At 43.6% G+C, this 16,651-nt stretch overlaps 1 protein-coding gene across 1 annotated transcript in view; it reads right to left on the bottom strand.

Moving 5' to 3' along the window:
- The window catches only part of sdk2b (sidekick cell adhesion molecule 2b), a 152,956-nt gene that overhangs the window by 53,721 nt on the left and 82,584 nt on the right, over window positions 1-16,651 (bottom strand). The window contains exons 12-22 of the mRNA XM_070445038.1: window positions 16,088-16,171; window positions 15,684-15,878; window positions 14,662-14,778; window positions 11,969-12,136; window positions 11,605-11,707; window positions 9,485-9,661; window positions 5,593-5,729; window positions 4,976-5,123; window positions 3,722-3,862; window positions 2,863-3,044; window positions 1,959-2,074 (exon numbers count right to left, since the gene is read on the bottom strand). Coding sequence (XP_070301139.1) covers window positions 1,959-2,074; window positions 2,863-3,044; window positions 3,722-3,862; window positions 4,976-5,123; window positions 5,593-5,729; window positions 9,485-9,661; window positions 11,605-11,707; window positions 11,969-12,136; window positions 14,662-14,778; window positions 15,684-15,878; window positions 16,088-16,171 — 1,568 coding nt within the window. The remainder of the gene's footprint in view (window positions 1-1,958; window positions 2,075-2,862; window positions 3,045-3,721; window positions 3,863-4,975; window positions 5,124-5,592; window positions 5,730-9,484; window positions 9,662-11,604; window positions 11,708-11,968; window positions 12,137-14,661; window positions 14,779-15,683; window positions 15,879-16,087; window positions 16,172-16,651) is intronic.

Genomic DNA, 16,651 nt, shown 5'->3' with positions numbered 1-16,651 from the left:
CACCTCATACAAAACACACACCTCATTCAAAACACACTCACTCATACAAAACACACACCTCATACAAAACACACACCTCATTCAAAACACACTCATTCATACAAAACACACACACAAGCTATCGCACACACACCTCATACTCACGAACAAGCACATACATTGGTTGTTCCACAAAATGAGTGCCTTTTGTACATGCAAACTTTTAAGAAATTAACTTTAAAATATATCTTCTTTCAACATTCAATTGCATGGAGGATATGTTTAGCCTACGGGAAAACACATTTCCCATCTCAGGCATTAAAATCCTGAGAACTAACAGCATTTTATCTGCACTTTCACCACACTGTCTGTCAACCCTGTTACGGAAACTTATGTAACTATTATTTAAAAGCATTTATTTGATAAATCCAACATTCCACATTGTTTAAGTATCCCTTCTACAAATAAACTCACATATAATATCAAACTGTTGGGCTGCTAACAGGGTTGACGATAACAGAGTTGAGGTTTTAGGTGAAGATCAGCCATTATTCCTCATGTGGTGAAGAGCATGGGAACACATGGTGTTCATGAAATTAGGAATTAGACATATGTTGCACACATCAAATTCAAGTTTTCCTAACATAAATTAAGCAAACAGACCACCTCAGTCAAAGATGATAAAACAATTATAAATATACCAAAAAGAGAGAGATTTCCTTCCTTTTCCACCATGCTGTTTAGAAGACCCAAACCATGTCACCTGCTGTGAATCATTTATACATTTGTACATTATTTTAAAGGGGTAAATTGTTGCCATTACAGGGTTTACTTTAAAATGAGGGACAGACACAAATGAATCACTAATCACGTGGAATATAAATAATCATCTTCAGAAATGACTGTCAAAGCAGCAAAATAACTAGGCCTTTACAATGATGCTGAAATTGGGAAAATGTTTGTACAAAGTGGGTTGATGGAGGAACATGTAAAAAATGCAGAAATTTCACATTTTAGCAAGCCTTTATTCATATAAAAAATCAGCTTTATTGAATTCTCCATGTGGTCTATGGTGCACTTCATTCAATATAACATGCTTTTAAAATTCAATATTGGTGCACAATTTCTACTTAAAATGTCAAAGGGACACAAAAGGGGGCTCCCGAGTGGCRCAGCGGTCTAAGGCACTGCATCTCAGTGCTAGAGGCATCACTACAGACCCTGGTTCGATTCCAGGCTGTATCACAACCGGCCGTGATTGGGAGTCCCATAGGGCAGCGCACAATTGGCCCAGCGTCGTTCGGGGTAGGCCGTCATTGTAAATAAGAATTTGACAAGAGAAATAAACAGTAAACATCACCCTCCCTCCATCCCTCCCAGTAACCTCTCTCTTGGGACAGGCCCTGCAGTCAGAGAGAGTAGTGACGCCTGAGATGTCCTGCTAAGTGAACTCTCCAGAGAGAACACAATGCATGTGTCATCACATCTCAAAGACTTTCTACAGAATGAAGTTCCAGTACAGCTGACTCTAAACAGTCATTCTCCATACAGCTCATTCTGATCCTATCAAGTACATCTGTAAATAACAAAACCAGCTTTCTTAACAGTATGGGCTGGAGAGATTGAACAAACGACTTCCAGATCTAGTAAGCCACAAGATAGATAGCTGGTAAAATGCTCAGAAAATGAAAGTCAAAGAAACAAATAAAAAATTGGAAGCCATCTTTCACAATGGTTAGTAGTGGCATATCTCTTTCCCCTTGTGACACAGTATGAGACATGTACCAGCCTGTACCATTCTATCACCTAGTTGATCGATGAGACTGCACCTAATGACAGGCTGTCTCTAACCTCGCAGCCATAGTTCTATCACCCATTAAATGGTACTGCCCTTAGTGCCACGGTGACTTGTGTCTATCACCCATTAGATGGTACTGCCCTTAGTGACAGGGTGACTTGTGTCTTATGATGTCCCTCACCTTGTATCCCTGGTTGATCCCGTTGATGAACTGAGGGTTAGGGGCGGCCCAGGTGATACGGATGGTCGTGGAGTTGACGGCCTCCACCTGAACTTTACTGGGGGCTATAGTCGGCACTGAGGAAGATAAGTGAGAAAAAAGGAGAAGAGAGAATCAGAGAAAGAGAGAGAGAGCGAGAGAGAGATAGAGAGAGAGAGAGGGAGAAGTGAGAGGAATGGATAGAGAGAACATGAGATTAAACTAAACACCTTATAGATTGGACAGCCTTGGCTGGAAGAATTTACAGTATGTGTCTATATCCCAGGTATTGCTATTGATTCTGCAGGGCAGGGGCCGCCATATTCACTTCTTCACACCTTCCCTTTCTTCTTTTTCTTCTTCTATCCCGAGGCTCAGGACTCATTACAACACTGTAACCTTACTGCTTTCCCGTTGCATCTGCGGCCTCAAACTTTAAATCTACTGCCAAGGTAGTGTAAGGTAATGTGCTATCCAGAGCGTACAGAGGATGCAACAGGAAGACACACACCTGTCTTCAGAAAGTAACCAATGCATTCAGCAAGACTTCAATACTATTTGACGTGCGTGCTAACTCCAAGTACTGACTGTGTTGTCTTCTACATGAACGGTATCAAGAAAATATCCCCGTTGAACATCCTTCTTATGTCCTCAAAACAGGCATGGATATTTACTTAACAAGTTAATTTATGTGTCAAGTCATTAAATAGCTATACAAAGTTAACAACTCCACAGGTACAATCCTTGCCATTACATTTATTTTCCACATTGTCTAAGTATTTATCTGACTGACAAGCATAAGGACCAATGAGCAGAGATTATTCCAGTTCACATCTGACTGACAAGCATAAGGGCCAATGAGCAGTGAGTATCCAGGATCACTCACCTCCCTGCAACGTCCACTCAGTGACCTTGTGGCTGAAGGTTCCTAGCCCCGCCCAATTGTAGGCTGCCACTTCAATCTCATAATTGGTCCAGATGATAAGATCTTCCAGGAGAAGGTTGGTCACGTCTGGTTTGGAGATGTTCTTACTCTGGTAGTCCACTGGAAGACCTGTCAGACGGTACCTGAGAGGAGAGATAGAGTAGGAGAGAATGAAGAGAGGGAGGAGAGAGGTTAGTCTGGTCTGGTTTGGAGATGTTGTTACTTTGATACTCCATCAGCAGACCTGTTAGACGATACCTGAGAAGGCAATCTAGTATGAGTCGATTGTAGCCACAAGGCCACCGGGGGTGCAGAAATTGAGCACAAACGGATTCTTAGTCGGAGAACAAGGCATTCAACTCTTGCGTTTTTGTATCACGGTACCTGAGACAACGCGCCAGAGTGTTTTCATACTAGGGACTGTAGTACATAACATCTACAGTAGGGGGAAACAGAGCACAAGACTACAGCACTCGCCAGAGTGAGCAGATGACGATGACGACATTGGCTCTAACTCTAAAGGATTGGAATATCTACAGAATGCCTACCGCCTTATTTGGTCTACACCATGACACAACCAGCAACAAACCTACTGTAAACTGAGTTTATCCTTATTGATAAACTGCCAGAGACTACAACAGTAGGCCTACCCCATAAACGACTCGTTCTCTCGCATCAAACCACAGACAGTGGTTTTACTTCATTATGAACATGACTACTTATGTTATGTGCTATCGTACAGCATAACAACTCTCCTCCTTCATTCAGAGAAGTTATAGCAGCCAACCCATCCTGTTATCCCATGGTGTTGTGTTCTCACCGGACGCTGTAGCCTCTGAGGATCCCGTTCTGGTGGCTCTCTGGTGGGGGCTGCCACTGGATCATGATGGACTGGTTGGTGCGGCCGCTGGCGATCACGTTCTGGGGAGGAGCACTGGGAGGTTCCTCTGGTAGAGATACACTGCAGAGAGTGGAGATAGAGAGAGAAAGTAGGGAACAAGAGAAAGATACAGAGAGAAATGAGGGGAAGAAAGAGGGATGTTTATCTGTCCAAAGAGGAGGGTCACGTCACACACAAATTTCAATACTCCTAAGACTGCATTTTACGCTGTCCCAGTTGATTTGTTGATCTGGCAATGAACTGTTTCTCTCTACAACTATGAGAACCACTGTCTCTGTCATAACCACTTTGTCTTTCATTGCCTCTCAGCAATCGCTCATCCTATCTACCTATTTCAGCTGTGGAAAAAGCATCATTACGCCTTTTCCTAAAATATCCCCTACAGATGGAGACATAAGGTACCATCCCAGAGAGTGAAAAGGCTAAGACCACAGTGCACCAGTCAGATGATGCTCAATCAATTAAATCCAGTAAAACACTACAGTTTATTCCTACCCTGTCAAAACCAAAGAGCCTAGAGAGAGATACTGTATGACGCTTCTGAAGCGAGGCGGAGTTGAGATCAAATGGAAGCACAAAGTGCTCGATGTGAATCCCTGCGCTGTCGGGCGGGAGCGCCCTATGGCTCTACTCTCAGCTGGAGATGGCTGGGGATCCAAAGGTTTGCATTTGAGCTAGCGTGACTTGCTAGCCGGTGTAAGAGGACGGTTGCGTTATGGGCCCTGGTTAAAAAGCAGTGCACTATACAGGGAATAGCGTGCCACTTGGGATGCGGGGGGGGGGGGGGGGGGGCGGTCGTTTTAAAGGAGACACACTGTACAATATCCGAAGTGACTCAGGCTAGTGAAGCTAACCTGATCTCCACACTCTCCCGGGACACCCACAAATCCCTCTCTGAGTGAGTGAGTGAGGTGGTGGTGTGTGTCTGGCTGCATCGGCTCAAATACTGTTCCTTCAGCAGATAAACACACACATGCACACACCATGGACAATGTGTACTGGGACAGGGGATGACACACTTGTTGTCTAGGGGACTGAGTGGGCTGTTATCATTGAATAGCATGATATAAGGGGAGAGAAGGATCCTCTGAGGACCCTCACCTGCTTGCCCATGCTCATGTACACGCTTACTAACTAACTAGCTAACTCACATTCATTCATTTATCCACTCACCGGTCAGTCTCCTTGCTGAACTGGCCCTTTCCCACGTCATTGACGGCACACAGGCGGAACTGGTAGGAGCGTGCTGGGATGAGCCCACTGACTGTCACCGCGGTCGACTCAGGCTCTATGTTGGCCAGGAGGATAGCCCAGGGAGCGTCTAGGACAGGGAGAGAGAACAAACATACAATCAGTGGATGATCTAATCCCTTATTCCTTCTATTCCTCTTCTCATTCTATTTGTTCTCATTCTACTGGCTACTCCTTGCCTGGCTACCTTTCCACATCGCTCCAGACAAAATTATGTTTCTTCTCCATAATGAGTCTGGATTTGCCTCCCTCCCCTACGATTTCTAGAATGCGAATATTCTGACCATTACTGATTGGTCCCAGAAACCAATGAGCTGGGGAAGAGCCTGCCTACATGATGGCGTCATCAACTTTGAAACTTTGATTGGTTAGATTTGTTAGAGACGATCGAATCGCTGATGAATTTGCTGTGGACAACACCCCTTTTTGAAGTCACACAAACTACTTCTAGGAGGTTCAGACTGAAAGTATGTAGCGCTCAATAGAGCAGCGGATTAACTTCAGAGTCGTCAGGCAGGTGTCCACCTGAGATCACTCACTGTTCTCGGAGACCTCCAGGACGTAGTGAATTAGGGGGCTGTTCCCGTCAAAGGGTTTGGCCCATGTCAGGTTGATGGCCCTCTTCTCTGAGGAGCTCAGCAGAGACACAGGGTTCTCTGGAGCATAGGGCAGCTGCCTGTGAGGGGAAGATAGACAGATAGTCAGAGARCTCATCAGAGAGGCGGGCAGACAGAGGAGATATGACTGGATTCGTTTTCCTATTCTTAGAGGTAAGAATTACTCAAAATCCTTCTTTATGGGAACCTAGGAGAGAAGGATAGAAAAGAAAAGAGAGATAGACAGATAGGAGCAGTGGCGTGTATTCATGGTTGACCCATGACCCATAGTTATCCTTCAATTCGCAAATGGCTGAATGTATCTCACAGGAGAAAGCCTCAGAGCGAGCCAAACAGCACCCATCTGTCTCTCTACATGTAGGTCATCTATCTGATACTGTCTTGTTGGAATGAGTATGACGTTGTTGCCGCCCGTAGTAGAGGTCGACCGATTAATCGGAATGGCCGATTAATTAGGGCCGATTTCAAGTTTTCATAACAATCGGTAATCGTCATTTTTGGACACCGATTGTGGCCGATTAAATATATATATTTTTTTACCTTTATTTAACTAGGCAAGTCAGTTAAGAACACATTCTTATTTTCAATGACGGCCTAGGAACGGTGGGTTAACTGCCTTGTTCAGGGGCAGAACGACAGATTTTTCCTATTCAGCTCAGGGATTTGTTTTTGCAACCTTCCGGTTACTAGTCCAACGCTCTAACCACCTGCCTTACATTGCACTCCACGAGGAGCCTGCGTGGCAGGCTGACTACCTGTTACGCGAGTGCAGCAAGAAGCCAAGGTAAGTTTCTAGCTAGCATTAAACTTATCTTATAATAAACAAACAACCTTAACATAATCACTAGTTAACTACACATGGTTGATGATATTACTAGTTTATCTAGCGTGTCCTGCGTTGCATATAATCGATGCAGTGCCTGTTAATTTCTCATCGAATCACAGCCTACTTCTCCAAACGGGTGATTATTTAACAAGCGCATTCGCGAAAAAAGCACTGTCGTTGCACCAATGTGTACCTAACCATAAACATCAATGCCTTTCTTTAAAATCAATACACAAGTATATATTTTTAAACCTGCATATTTAGTTAATATTGCCTGCTAACATTACTTTCTTTTAACTAGGGAAATTGTGTCACTTCTCTTGCGTTCCGTGCAAGCAGTCAGGGTATATGCAGCAGTTTGGGCCGCCTGGCTCGTTGCGAACTGTTCCTAACAAAGACCGTAATTAATTTGCCAGAATTGTACATAATTATGACATAACATTGAAGGTTGTAAAATGTAACAGCAATATTTAGACTTAGGGATGCCACCCGTTAGATATAATACGGAACGATTCCATATTTCACTGAAAGAATTAACATTTTGTTTTCGAAATGATAGTTTCCGGATTTGACCATATTAATGACATAAGGCTCGTATTTCTATGTGTTTTTATGTTATAATTAAGTCTATGATTTGATATTTGATAGAGCAGTCTGACTGAGCGGTGGTAGGCAGCAGCAGGCTCGTAAGCATTCAYTCAAACAGCACTTTCGTGCATTTGCCAGCAGCTTTTCATTGTGCTTCAAGCATTGAGMTGTTTATGACTTCAAGCCTATCAACTCCCGAGATTAGGCTGGTGTAACCAATGTGAAATGGCTAGCTAGTTAGCGGGGTGCGCGCTAATAGCATTTCAATCGGTGACGGCAATCGCTCTTAGACCTTGAAGTAGTTGTCCCCCTTACTCTGCAAGGGCTGCGGCATTTGTGGGTCAATGGATAACGATGCTTCGAGGGTGGCTGTTTTCGATGTGTTCCTGGTTTGAGCCCAGGTAGGGGCGAGGAGAGGGACGGAAGCTATACTGTTACACTGACAATACTAAAGTGCCTATAAGAACATCCAATAGTCAAAGGTATATGAAATAAATGGTATAGAGAGAAATAAGTCCTATAATCCTATAATAAATACAACCTAAAACTTCTTACCTGGGAATATTGAAGACTCATGTTAAAAGGAACCACCAGCTTTCATATGTTCTCATGTTCTGAGCAAGGAACTTAAACGTTAGCTTTTTTACATGGCACATATTGCACTTTTACTTTCTTCTCCAAACTTTGTTTTTGCATTATTTAAACAAATTGAACGTTTCATTATTTATTTGAGGTGATTTTATTGATGTATTATATTAAGTTAAAATAAAGTGTTCATTCAGTATTGTTGTAATTGTCATTATTACAAATAAAGAAATAAATACAAATCGGCCAATTAATCGGTATCGCTGTTTTTTGGTCCTCCAATATCGGTATCGGGCGTTGAAAAATCATAATCGGTCGACCTCTAGCCCGTAGCATTGAAGGCAAGGGAAGCCAGCGAGCATTTGGCCTCCCTTGATAAAAAAAAAGTATTACAAAATTTGCACTCAGCATTGAGCTAAACTGAGCTAAACTGAGTTAGCTCAACTGTGAATGGTCCTGGCGCACAAAAAAAGGTGTCAAGGGAAGCCAGCTTGGATTTTGGCTCTTATCAAATCACATTGAGAGCATACGTCATTGACAGAAAAAACTTGAATTGTTGCATCTCGTTGTGTTGTTGTCCTCCGGTGGTTAGCTAGCCAGCTAGTTAAAATGATCACTTTCCTAAATTAGCCATGGATGGAGATTGGGATTTGGTGTTACTTCATTCTCTGTGCTGGCCCATGATTGTAATGGCGATTCAGATTCAACCATTAATTCATACATTGTTGTGCCCTGGACTGAGAGGATGGAAGTTCAATATGTAGCTAGATGTAGAAGCTATGTTAACTAGCTAACGTTACCCATGAATGGAAGTTAGGCTAGCGAGCAAGCATTTTAACCAGGTAGCCTAGGATAACAAAATAGTGATAGACCGTTTTGTCAACATGAAAGAGAGGAGGATGGCATTAGTGGGAGTTAACATGTTTTTCTACTTGAACGAACACACACACACACACACACACACACACACACACACACACACACACACACACACACCACACACACACACACAACACACACACACACACACACACACACACACACACACACACACACACACACACACACCACACACACCACACACACACACACACACACACAAATCAGAACCATGGATAGCCACATTATACTTAGCCTAAGTTGATTGGACTAAATTATTTTTGGTATCTTTTAGTTGTCACTGTATTAGACTAAGCTGAGGTGATTTGATGATGAAATGTTGAAGTTAAAATGATGCTGGAATAGTGGAGGCAGCTCCTGTTTTCTTTGTGACTTGCTGTAACTCTCTGTGGTTCTAAATCAATAGTTGTTAAGTGGTCCGAAAATGTCGGAAACATTAACTTGCTTGACCATGCTGTAGATCATGTAACTGTCTGTTACTGTAGATGCAATATGCTTTGTGGACTTCACTGGTCAGGGGTTGAATTCCGGTTTTGTGATAAAACAATATATCACGCACCGCTACTGCCTACTGGACAGGAGCGGGGTGAAACAGGTGAGAGACAAGAGACAGGAGAGGTGCCAAATTTCACTGTCTTCAGAGTCTGAAAATGAGTCAGAGGTGGAAAATGAAGGTAAGGTGTGCAAAAAGTCAGAAAGTTTGAAAATGTTGAATGTGAGAAAACAGTATTTTTGCATCCGTGCGTGCTTGTGTTAAAAAGAGAACAAGATATTTTGAGAGAATTTCAAAAAGGCCATAACGAGGATAACAGAAAAAAACAGCATCTCTTGTTCACCACAGGATGAGCATGAAAGAGAGAGAGAGAAAACAAGAGGATGATAAAGAGGGAGAGCGAGATATGTCGATGGTGTTACCTGACTCGGAGGTGTGCGCTGCGTGAGTCGTTGCCCCCTACGGAGGTGACCCTGCAGGTGTAGGTCCCGATGTCACCTGACCAGGTCTGGGAGATGTGAAGGGTACCATCAGGGTCCAGACGGATACGGGGGATAGACTGGGCGTTGATGACCGATCCCTCCTTTTCCCAAACATACCTACAGTATAACACACAGATAGTTTGGATGTTAGTTACCATTGGTCAACTATACGGAAAATAACGGGAAAAGTATGTGGACAGCTGCTACATGCTTCAGCACTTGGCGGTCCTGTTCTGTGAGCTTGTGTGGCGTACCACTACGCGGCTAAGCAGTTGTTGCTCTAGAAGTTTCCACTTCACAATAACAGCACTTACAGTTGCAGCTCTAGCAGGGCAGAAATTTGACGAACTGACTTGTTGGAAAGGTGGCATCTTATGACGGTGCCACGTTGAAAGTCACTAAGCTCTTCAGTACGGGCCATTCTACTGCCAATGTTTGTCTATGGAGATTGCATGTCGGTGTGCTCGATTTTATACACCTGTCAGCAACGGGTGTGACTGAAATAGCTGAACCCACTAATTTGAAGGGGTGTCCACATACTTATGGCCATGTAGTGTACGTCTACAATAGAAGATTATCTGAACAACTTTGTGCCAGTTTTGTGCCAGAAGTGTGTGGTTCCAAAGCGTCAATCAATATTTTCCCTCTTGCACACTCTCTCTCTGCTACATACACACACTATCACACATCCACACACGGACACATTCGCACACACACACACACACGTGTGTTGTGTGTGTGTGTTGTGTGTGTGTGTGTGTGTGTGTTGTGTTGTGTGTGTGTGTGTGTCAGAAAAATCTGAAGAATCCCCATGACGGTTCGCTCTTCATTAAAAGGCAAGTCCAGGTCTATTATAGGCTCCTTTCATCTCTCCCACGTTATGATAGCCAATACCGGCAGGAAAACACTGTCTCTGACACTAGCATATCAAAAGACTGATTCAAACACATCACAAATGATCTGCTCAAATGCAAAGCGCACACACACATCAACACACACACACACAGACACACACACACACACACACACACACACACACACACACACACACACACACACACAACACACCACACACACACACACACACACACACACACACACACACACACACACACACACACACTCATCAAGGCATAGAGAGAGGTCGAGAGCGAGATCTGAATACTGACAGCTATTGAACTTGACTATACTTTGTATTAGTGTCCTACATCACACAGCTCAATAGCTTTAGACAGTGGTGTTATTGTAGGACCGGTGGGAAGGTGCTGTATGTGTGTTGCTTCTTAACATGCACAGCAGGTGTAGGCTCGGGCCTCTGTGACCTTGTCATTTTGTGCATTGTTAGTGTGTGCTGTTGTATGTAAGGTTGGAGAAAAGTGTACGTGTGTGTCTGTGTGTTAATGCTGAGCGATTAGTGCTTTTTTAAGGTTAGTTTGGTTTCGGTTTGATTATTTAAAAAATTATCAGTTTTCAATTTTGGTTTCAAAAATGTCTGACAAAATCACTATTTTAGTAGTTCTTCAAAGTAAATAATGCATACTTTTATGGATGCTGAATACCAACTATCAATCACTTAGATCATGTATTTTCAGGTAGAGATACCTCGAAACAACAGCTTTCTATGCCTTTCGATCACACATTCTTCTGTCTCTTCTCTCAGAGTCTGCCTGACACTAACCTAACGTAGCAGAGGCCTAAGGAACACACAGACGGGACAAGTAGGCGCGCAATTGAAAATGGTCATTGTAGTTAATAATGCAAAACACATTGTAATTTTGAGCTAAACTATGTAGAATATTAGCCTCTTGGAAACTACATCTCCCTACTATATCGCACAGATTTATCTTTAGAGAAATAATTGAACGATGTTGTTTAAAAACTGAAAAATAAGCAACATTTTGGTTAATCGCTCAGCACTATTCTGTGTTTCTATGTGTGTCTCTCTCTCTGTTTGTGTGTTGATCGGTGGGTGGGTTGGTTGGTGGATGTGTGTGGGTGCGTTGTGTGTGTGCGTTTGTGTCACTGTACATCGTGATTGGTGTGTGTGTGTGATCTCCTACCTAACGGTGACACTGGGGTCGTGTGTAACTCCACAGGTCATGGTGGCCTTGGTGCCTTTGATGACACTCTGGTCCTGAGGGGGGGTGTTGATACGTGTACGAGCTATAGGGGAGAGAGAGAGTGGATACATGAATACACATGTTCTGATTTCGCCAAGTGGCACATTTTGTCACTGGATCAAGTCACATGCTGTCCCTGGATCAAGTCACACGTTGTCCCTGGATCAAGTCCATCAACCAATCAGATAATAGTCTGCTATGTGACATCATCAAAATGTGCAAGATTTAGCGAGTCTCACCCAGGGACCGACGCAGTGCACAAGACACTCCCTCCTCCCACCTACACACACACACACACACTCACCCCACACCAACAGGTCAGCAGCAGCCTCGTCTATGCCCCGGGAGTTGCTGGCCATGCAGGTATAGGTGCCAGCGTCTGATAAGTGGGAAGGAGAGATGAGCAGGCTGCCTGACTCCAGCAGGGTGAACCTGGGCAGCTGGACAGAACCACTGGCTAGGACACGCTCACCTGGGGGTAGAGAGAGAGAGTGAGAAAGAGTGAGAAAGAGAGAGAGAGAGAAAGAGAGAGAGAGAGAGAAACACAGTTAATTTCGGACACTCATATGTGTTTTTGTAACTGACCTCTGATGTCTTGATGGGTTGGAAAAATGTAGGGGAAGCTGGGGAAACTGTTTGTGGTAACTGATTGATTGATTGAGTGTTACTATTTATTGATTTAATTTCGTATTCAATGTTAATTTGCAAAAGAGACCTGCGGTTCAATATCGCTGCCCACACCTGCCCGCCCGTCTAGCATCACTACTCTGGACGGTTCTGACTTAGAATATGTGGACAACTACAAATACCTAGGTGTCTGGTTAGACTGTAAACTCTCCTTCCAGACTCACATTAACTTCTTATGGCTGGGGGGCAGTATTGAGTAGCTTGTATGAATAAGGTGCCCAGAGTAAACTGCCTGTTACTCAGGCCCAGAAGCTACGATATGCATATTATTAGATTTGGATAGAAAACACGCTGAAGTTTCTAAAACTGTTTGAATGATGTCTGTGAGTATAACAGAACTCATATGGCAGGCAAAAACCTGAGAAAAAATCCAACCAGGAAGTGGGAAATCTGAGGTTTGTAGGTTTTCAAGTCTTTGCCTATCCAAGATACAGTGTAAATTTGGTCTGATTGCACTTCCTAAGGCTTCCACTAGATGTCAACAGTCTTTAGAACCTTGTTTCAGGCTTCTACTGTGAAGGGGAAGCGAATAAGAGCTGTTTGACGAAGAGGTCTGGCAGAATGCCATGAGCTAAGTCATACGCGCTCCCGTGAGAGTGAGCTCTGTTCCTTTTCATTTCTAAAGACAAAGGAATTGTCCGGTTGGAATATTATTGAAGAGTTATGATAAAAACATCCTAAAGATTGATTATATATTATATATGTTTCTACGAACTGTAATGGAACTTTTTGACTTTTCGTCTGGACTAAGTGCCTGCTCCTCGTGAATTTGTATTTTGTGAACTAAACGCGGAAACAAAAAGGAGGTATTTGGACATAAATGATGGACTTTATCGAACAAAACAAACATTTATTGTGGAACTGGGATTCCTGGGAGTGCATTCCGATGAAGATCATCAAAGGTAAGTGAATATTTATAATGCTATTTCTGACTTCTGTTGACTCCACAACATGGCGGGTATCTGTATGGCTTGTTTTGGTGCCTCAGCGCTGTACTCAGATTATTGCATGGTGTGCTTTTTCCGTAAAGCTTTTTKGAAATCTGACTCAGCGGTTGCATTAAGGAGAAGTATATCTTTAAGCATCTCCAATCCAAAATTAAATCTAGAATCGGCTTCCTATTTCGAATAAAAGCATCCTACACTCATGCTGGCAAACATACCCTCGTAAAACTGACCATCCTACCGATCCTCGACTTTGTCGATGTCATTTACAAAATAGCCTCCAACACTCTACTCAGCAAATTGGATGCAGTCTATCACAGTGCCATCTGTTTTGTCACCAAAGCCCCATATACTACCCACCACTGCGACCTGTATGCTCTCGTTGCCTGGCCCTCGCTTCATATTCGTCACTAAACCCACTGGCTCCAGGTCATCTATAAGTCTCTGCTAGGTAAAGCCCCGCCTTATCTCAGCTCACTGGTCACCATAGCAGCACCCACTCGTAGCACGTGCTCCAGCAGATATATTTTACTGGTCACCCCCAAAGCCAATACCTCCTTCGACCGCCTTTCCTTCCAGTTCTCTGCTGTCAATGACTGGAACAAACTGCAAAAATCACTGAAGCTGGAGACTCATATTTCCCTCACTAGCTTTAAGCACCAGCGGTCAGAGCAGCTCACAGATCACTGCAACTGTACATAGCTCATCTGTAAATAGCCCATCCAACTACCTCATCCCCATACTGTTATTTATTTAATTTATTTTGCTCCTTTGCACCCCAGTATCTCTACTTGCACACTCATCTTCTGCGCATTTATCACTCCAGTGTTAATGCTATATTGTAATTACTTCGCCACCATGGCCTATTTATTGCCTTACCTCCCTTATCCTACCTCATTTGCACACACTGTATATATACTTTTTCTATTGTATTATTGACTGTATGTTTGTTTATTCCATGAGTAACTGTGCTGTTGTTTGTGTCGCACTGCTTTGCTTTATCTTGGCCAGGTCGCAGTTGTAAATGAGAACTTGTTCTCAACTGGCCTACCTGGTTAAATAAAGGTGAAATAAAAATAAAAATWAAATAAAAAATATGACTCTCTGCTTAAATAAAGGTTAAATAAAAAACGTAATAAACTAATGGCTGGTATTTGTCTGCATTAGCTAGATAGACTGGTACCATGGGAGATACTGTGGATTCATCCAGCCTTTTGCAGATAGTTGAGTAATGTTATGATTGGACTGCTCCGTTCTGGTTAAGTCCATTATTCAATCATAATGGAAGAAACATATTGTGAAAGTCTGCTTCTCCCCTATGACACAGTGTGTGCCTGGTGGAGGGGTGCAGTGGAGAGAGTCTGACCTTTCTGCCAGGTGATGGCCGGTCTGGGAGCTCCTGATGTTTCACAGTGGAGGATGATTGACATGCCGTCAATCACTGTACTGTCGGATGGCCCAGCTGTGATATTAGGGGCGATGCCTGAGGGGATACGCGCACGTACGCGCACACACACACACACACACACACACGAGAGACGGAGAGAGAGCAGGTTAGAGAATACACAGACAACACATACTGATGAGAGAGAAGGTAAGGTGCATGTCATTTTTTGTTGTTGAAAAAAAAACAGACAAACACACGCATGTACACGGGCACGCACACACACACACACAGACACACACCCCTTCACACACGTTGATTGGAAGCACAAAGGCAGGCAGAGGGTTACAGAGAGGTGAGGGAAAGAAGTTGTCTTCAATAGGAACTCATCAAACCCCTCCAGACATTAATGGCTGTGTCTGAGACAGACCTTTTTCTCTGTCCTGGATCTGTGTTCAGCGAGCGCTTTGCAGCTCTAACACTCCCAGGATCAACACAGCAGTCACCCACTTTTCATTCCCTTCATACCATCCACTCACAACCCAGAAAGAAAGAGAGAGAGCGCGAAAGAGAGAGAGGGAGGGAGTGAAGGAAAAGGGAACGCACAGGGCGACAAAGCCTTCTCCCCCGTTCACAACAGGCAATTAATCAACGTCTTAGAAGATGACATCAGAACATGCCACTCGCAGAACTGACAGAGAGAGAGAGGAAGAGAGGAAGGTAAAGAAAGAGAGTTAGAGAAAGAGAAGGGAGTGGTATAGAGAACAGGGAGGGCTAGGGAGAGCAGCAATAAACCAGGTAGGCTGAGACGGATAAGAGGACGGTGCTTCAGGTAGAGAGAGGGAGGGGTGTACTAACAGAACGATTCATTCATTCTGATAACAGGGTTCAAATAAGTGGTACACGTCAACGCAGGAAGTATGTAAAATGAATGAGTAAAGGGAGCGCGAGGAGTAAGACGGTGAGTAAAAAGACAGAATAAAAAGAACAGCATGGAGACTCACTAGTGACAGCCAGGTAGGTGTTGGTCTGCACCTCTCCAGCTAGGTTCCGGGCGAAACACTGGAACATTCCTGTGTCGTCGGGCAGAAGCCCATTGACCTGCAGACTGCCCCCCACCAACACCCTGTACCTGGGGGTCTTCACCGGACTAATGGGCACCGCATCCTTATACCACACAATGTCTGGCTGAGGCACACCTAGAGGAGGGAGAGAGGTAGTTATATACTGGAAAAGTGGTAAACACACACATACCTGGATATGTGGATATGTGGGGACAGAAATGCACAAACATAGACACAGACAGATACACATGTGATCATGCTCTGAACTCATACATGTGCGTCCATATGGACACATATGAATCCATATGCATACACACAGATACTCAGAAATGTGCACGTCTCACCTCGTGCCTGGCAGGGGATATCCACCACTTTCTCCATCTCAGCAGTGATGTGTTTCTCTGGTTCCTTCACAAACTGGGGAGGCTCTGAAGGAGAGAGAGATATGGTCATCCACTAAAAGTCTCACACATTTGCATGATTTACGCAAAACACATGTTTCTCAAGATATGATTTGGCCATTCAGAATCAGTGTGGATTGTAAATTCATGAACACAGATCAAACTAAACTAATGCATACCTTGAACATGTAAGAATGCCCCAGATTCTCACCCTGTACATGTAAATAGGCCCCTGAGAGGCCACAGAGTCTTACCTTGAACATGTAGGTTGGCCCCAGATATATTCATACCTTGAACATGTAGGTAGGCCCCAGATATATTCATACCTTGAACATGTAGGTAGGCCGCCACAGAATTAATTCATTATCCTTGAACTATGTAGGTAGGCAACAGAATAATTTCAATAGACCTTCGAACATGTAGGTAGGACACCATATATATTCATACGTTGAAACATGTAGGATAAGGCCCAGATAAATAATTCTATCTTACTTGAACATGGTTAGG

Source organism: Salvelinus sp. IW2-2015, linkage group LG8, assembly GCF_002910315.2.
Source record: "Salvelinus sp. IW2-2015 linkage group LG8, ASM291031v2, whole genome shotgun sequence".
Lineage (NCBI taxonomy): Eukaryota > Metazoa > Chordata > Actinopteri > Salmoniformes > Salmonidae > Salvelinus > Salvelinus sp. IW2-2015.
Note: the sequence above shows the minus strand (reverse complement) of the source record. Positions and strands in the feature narration are given on the sequence as shown.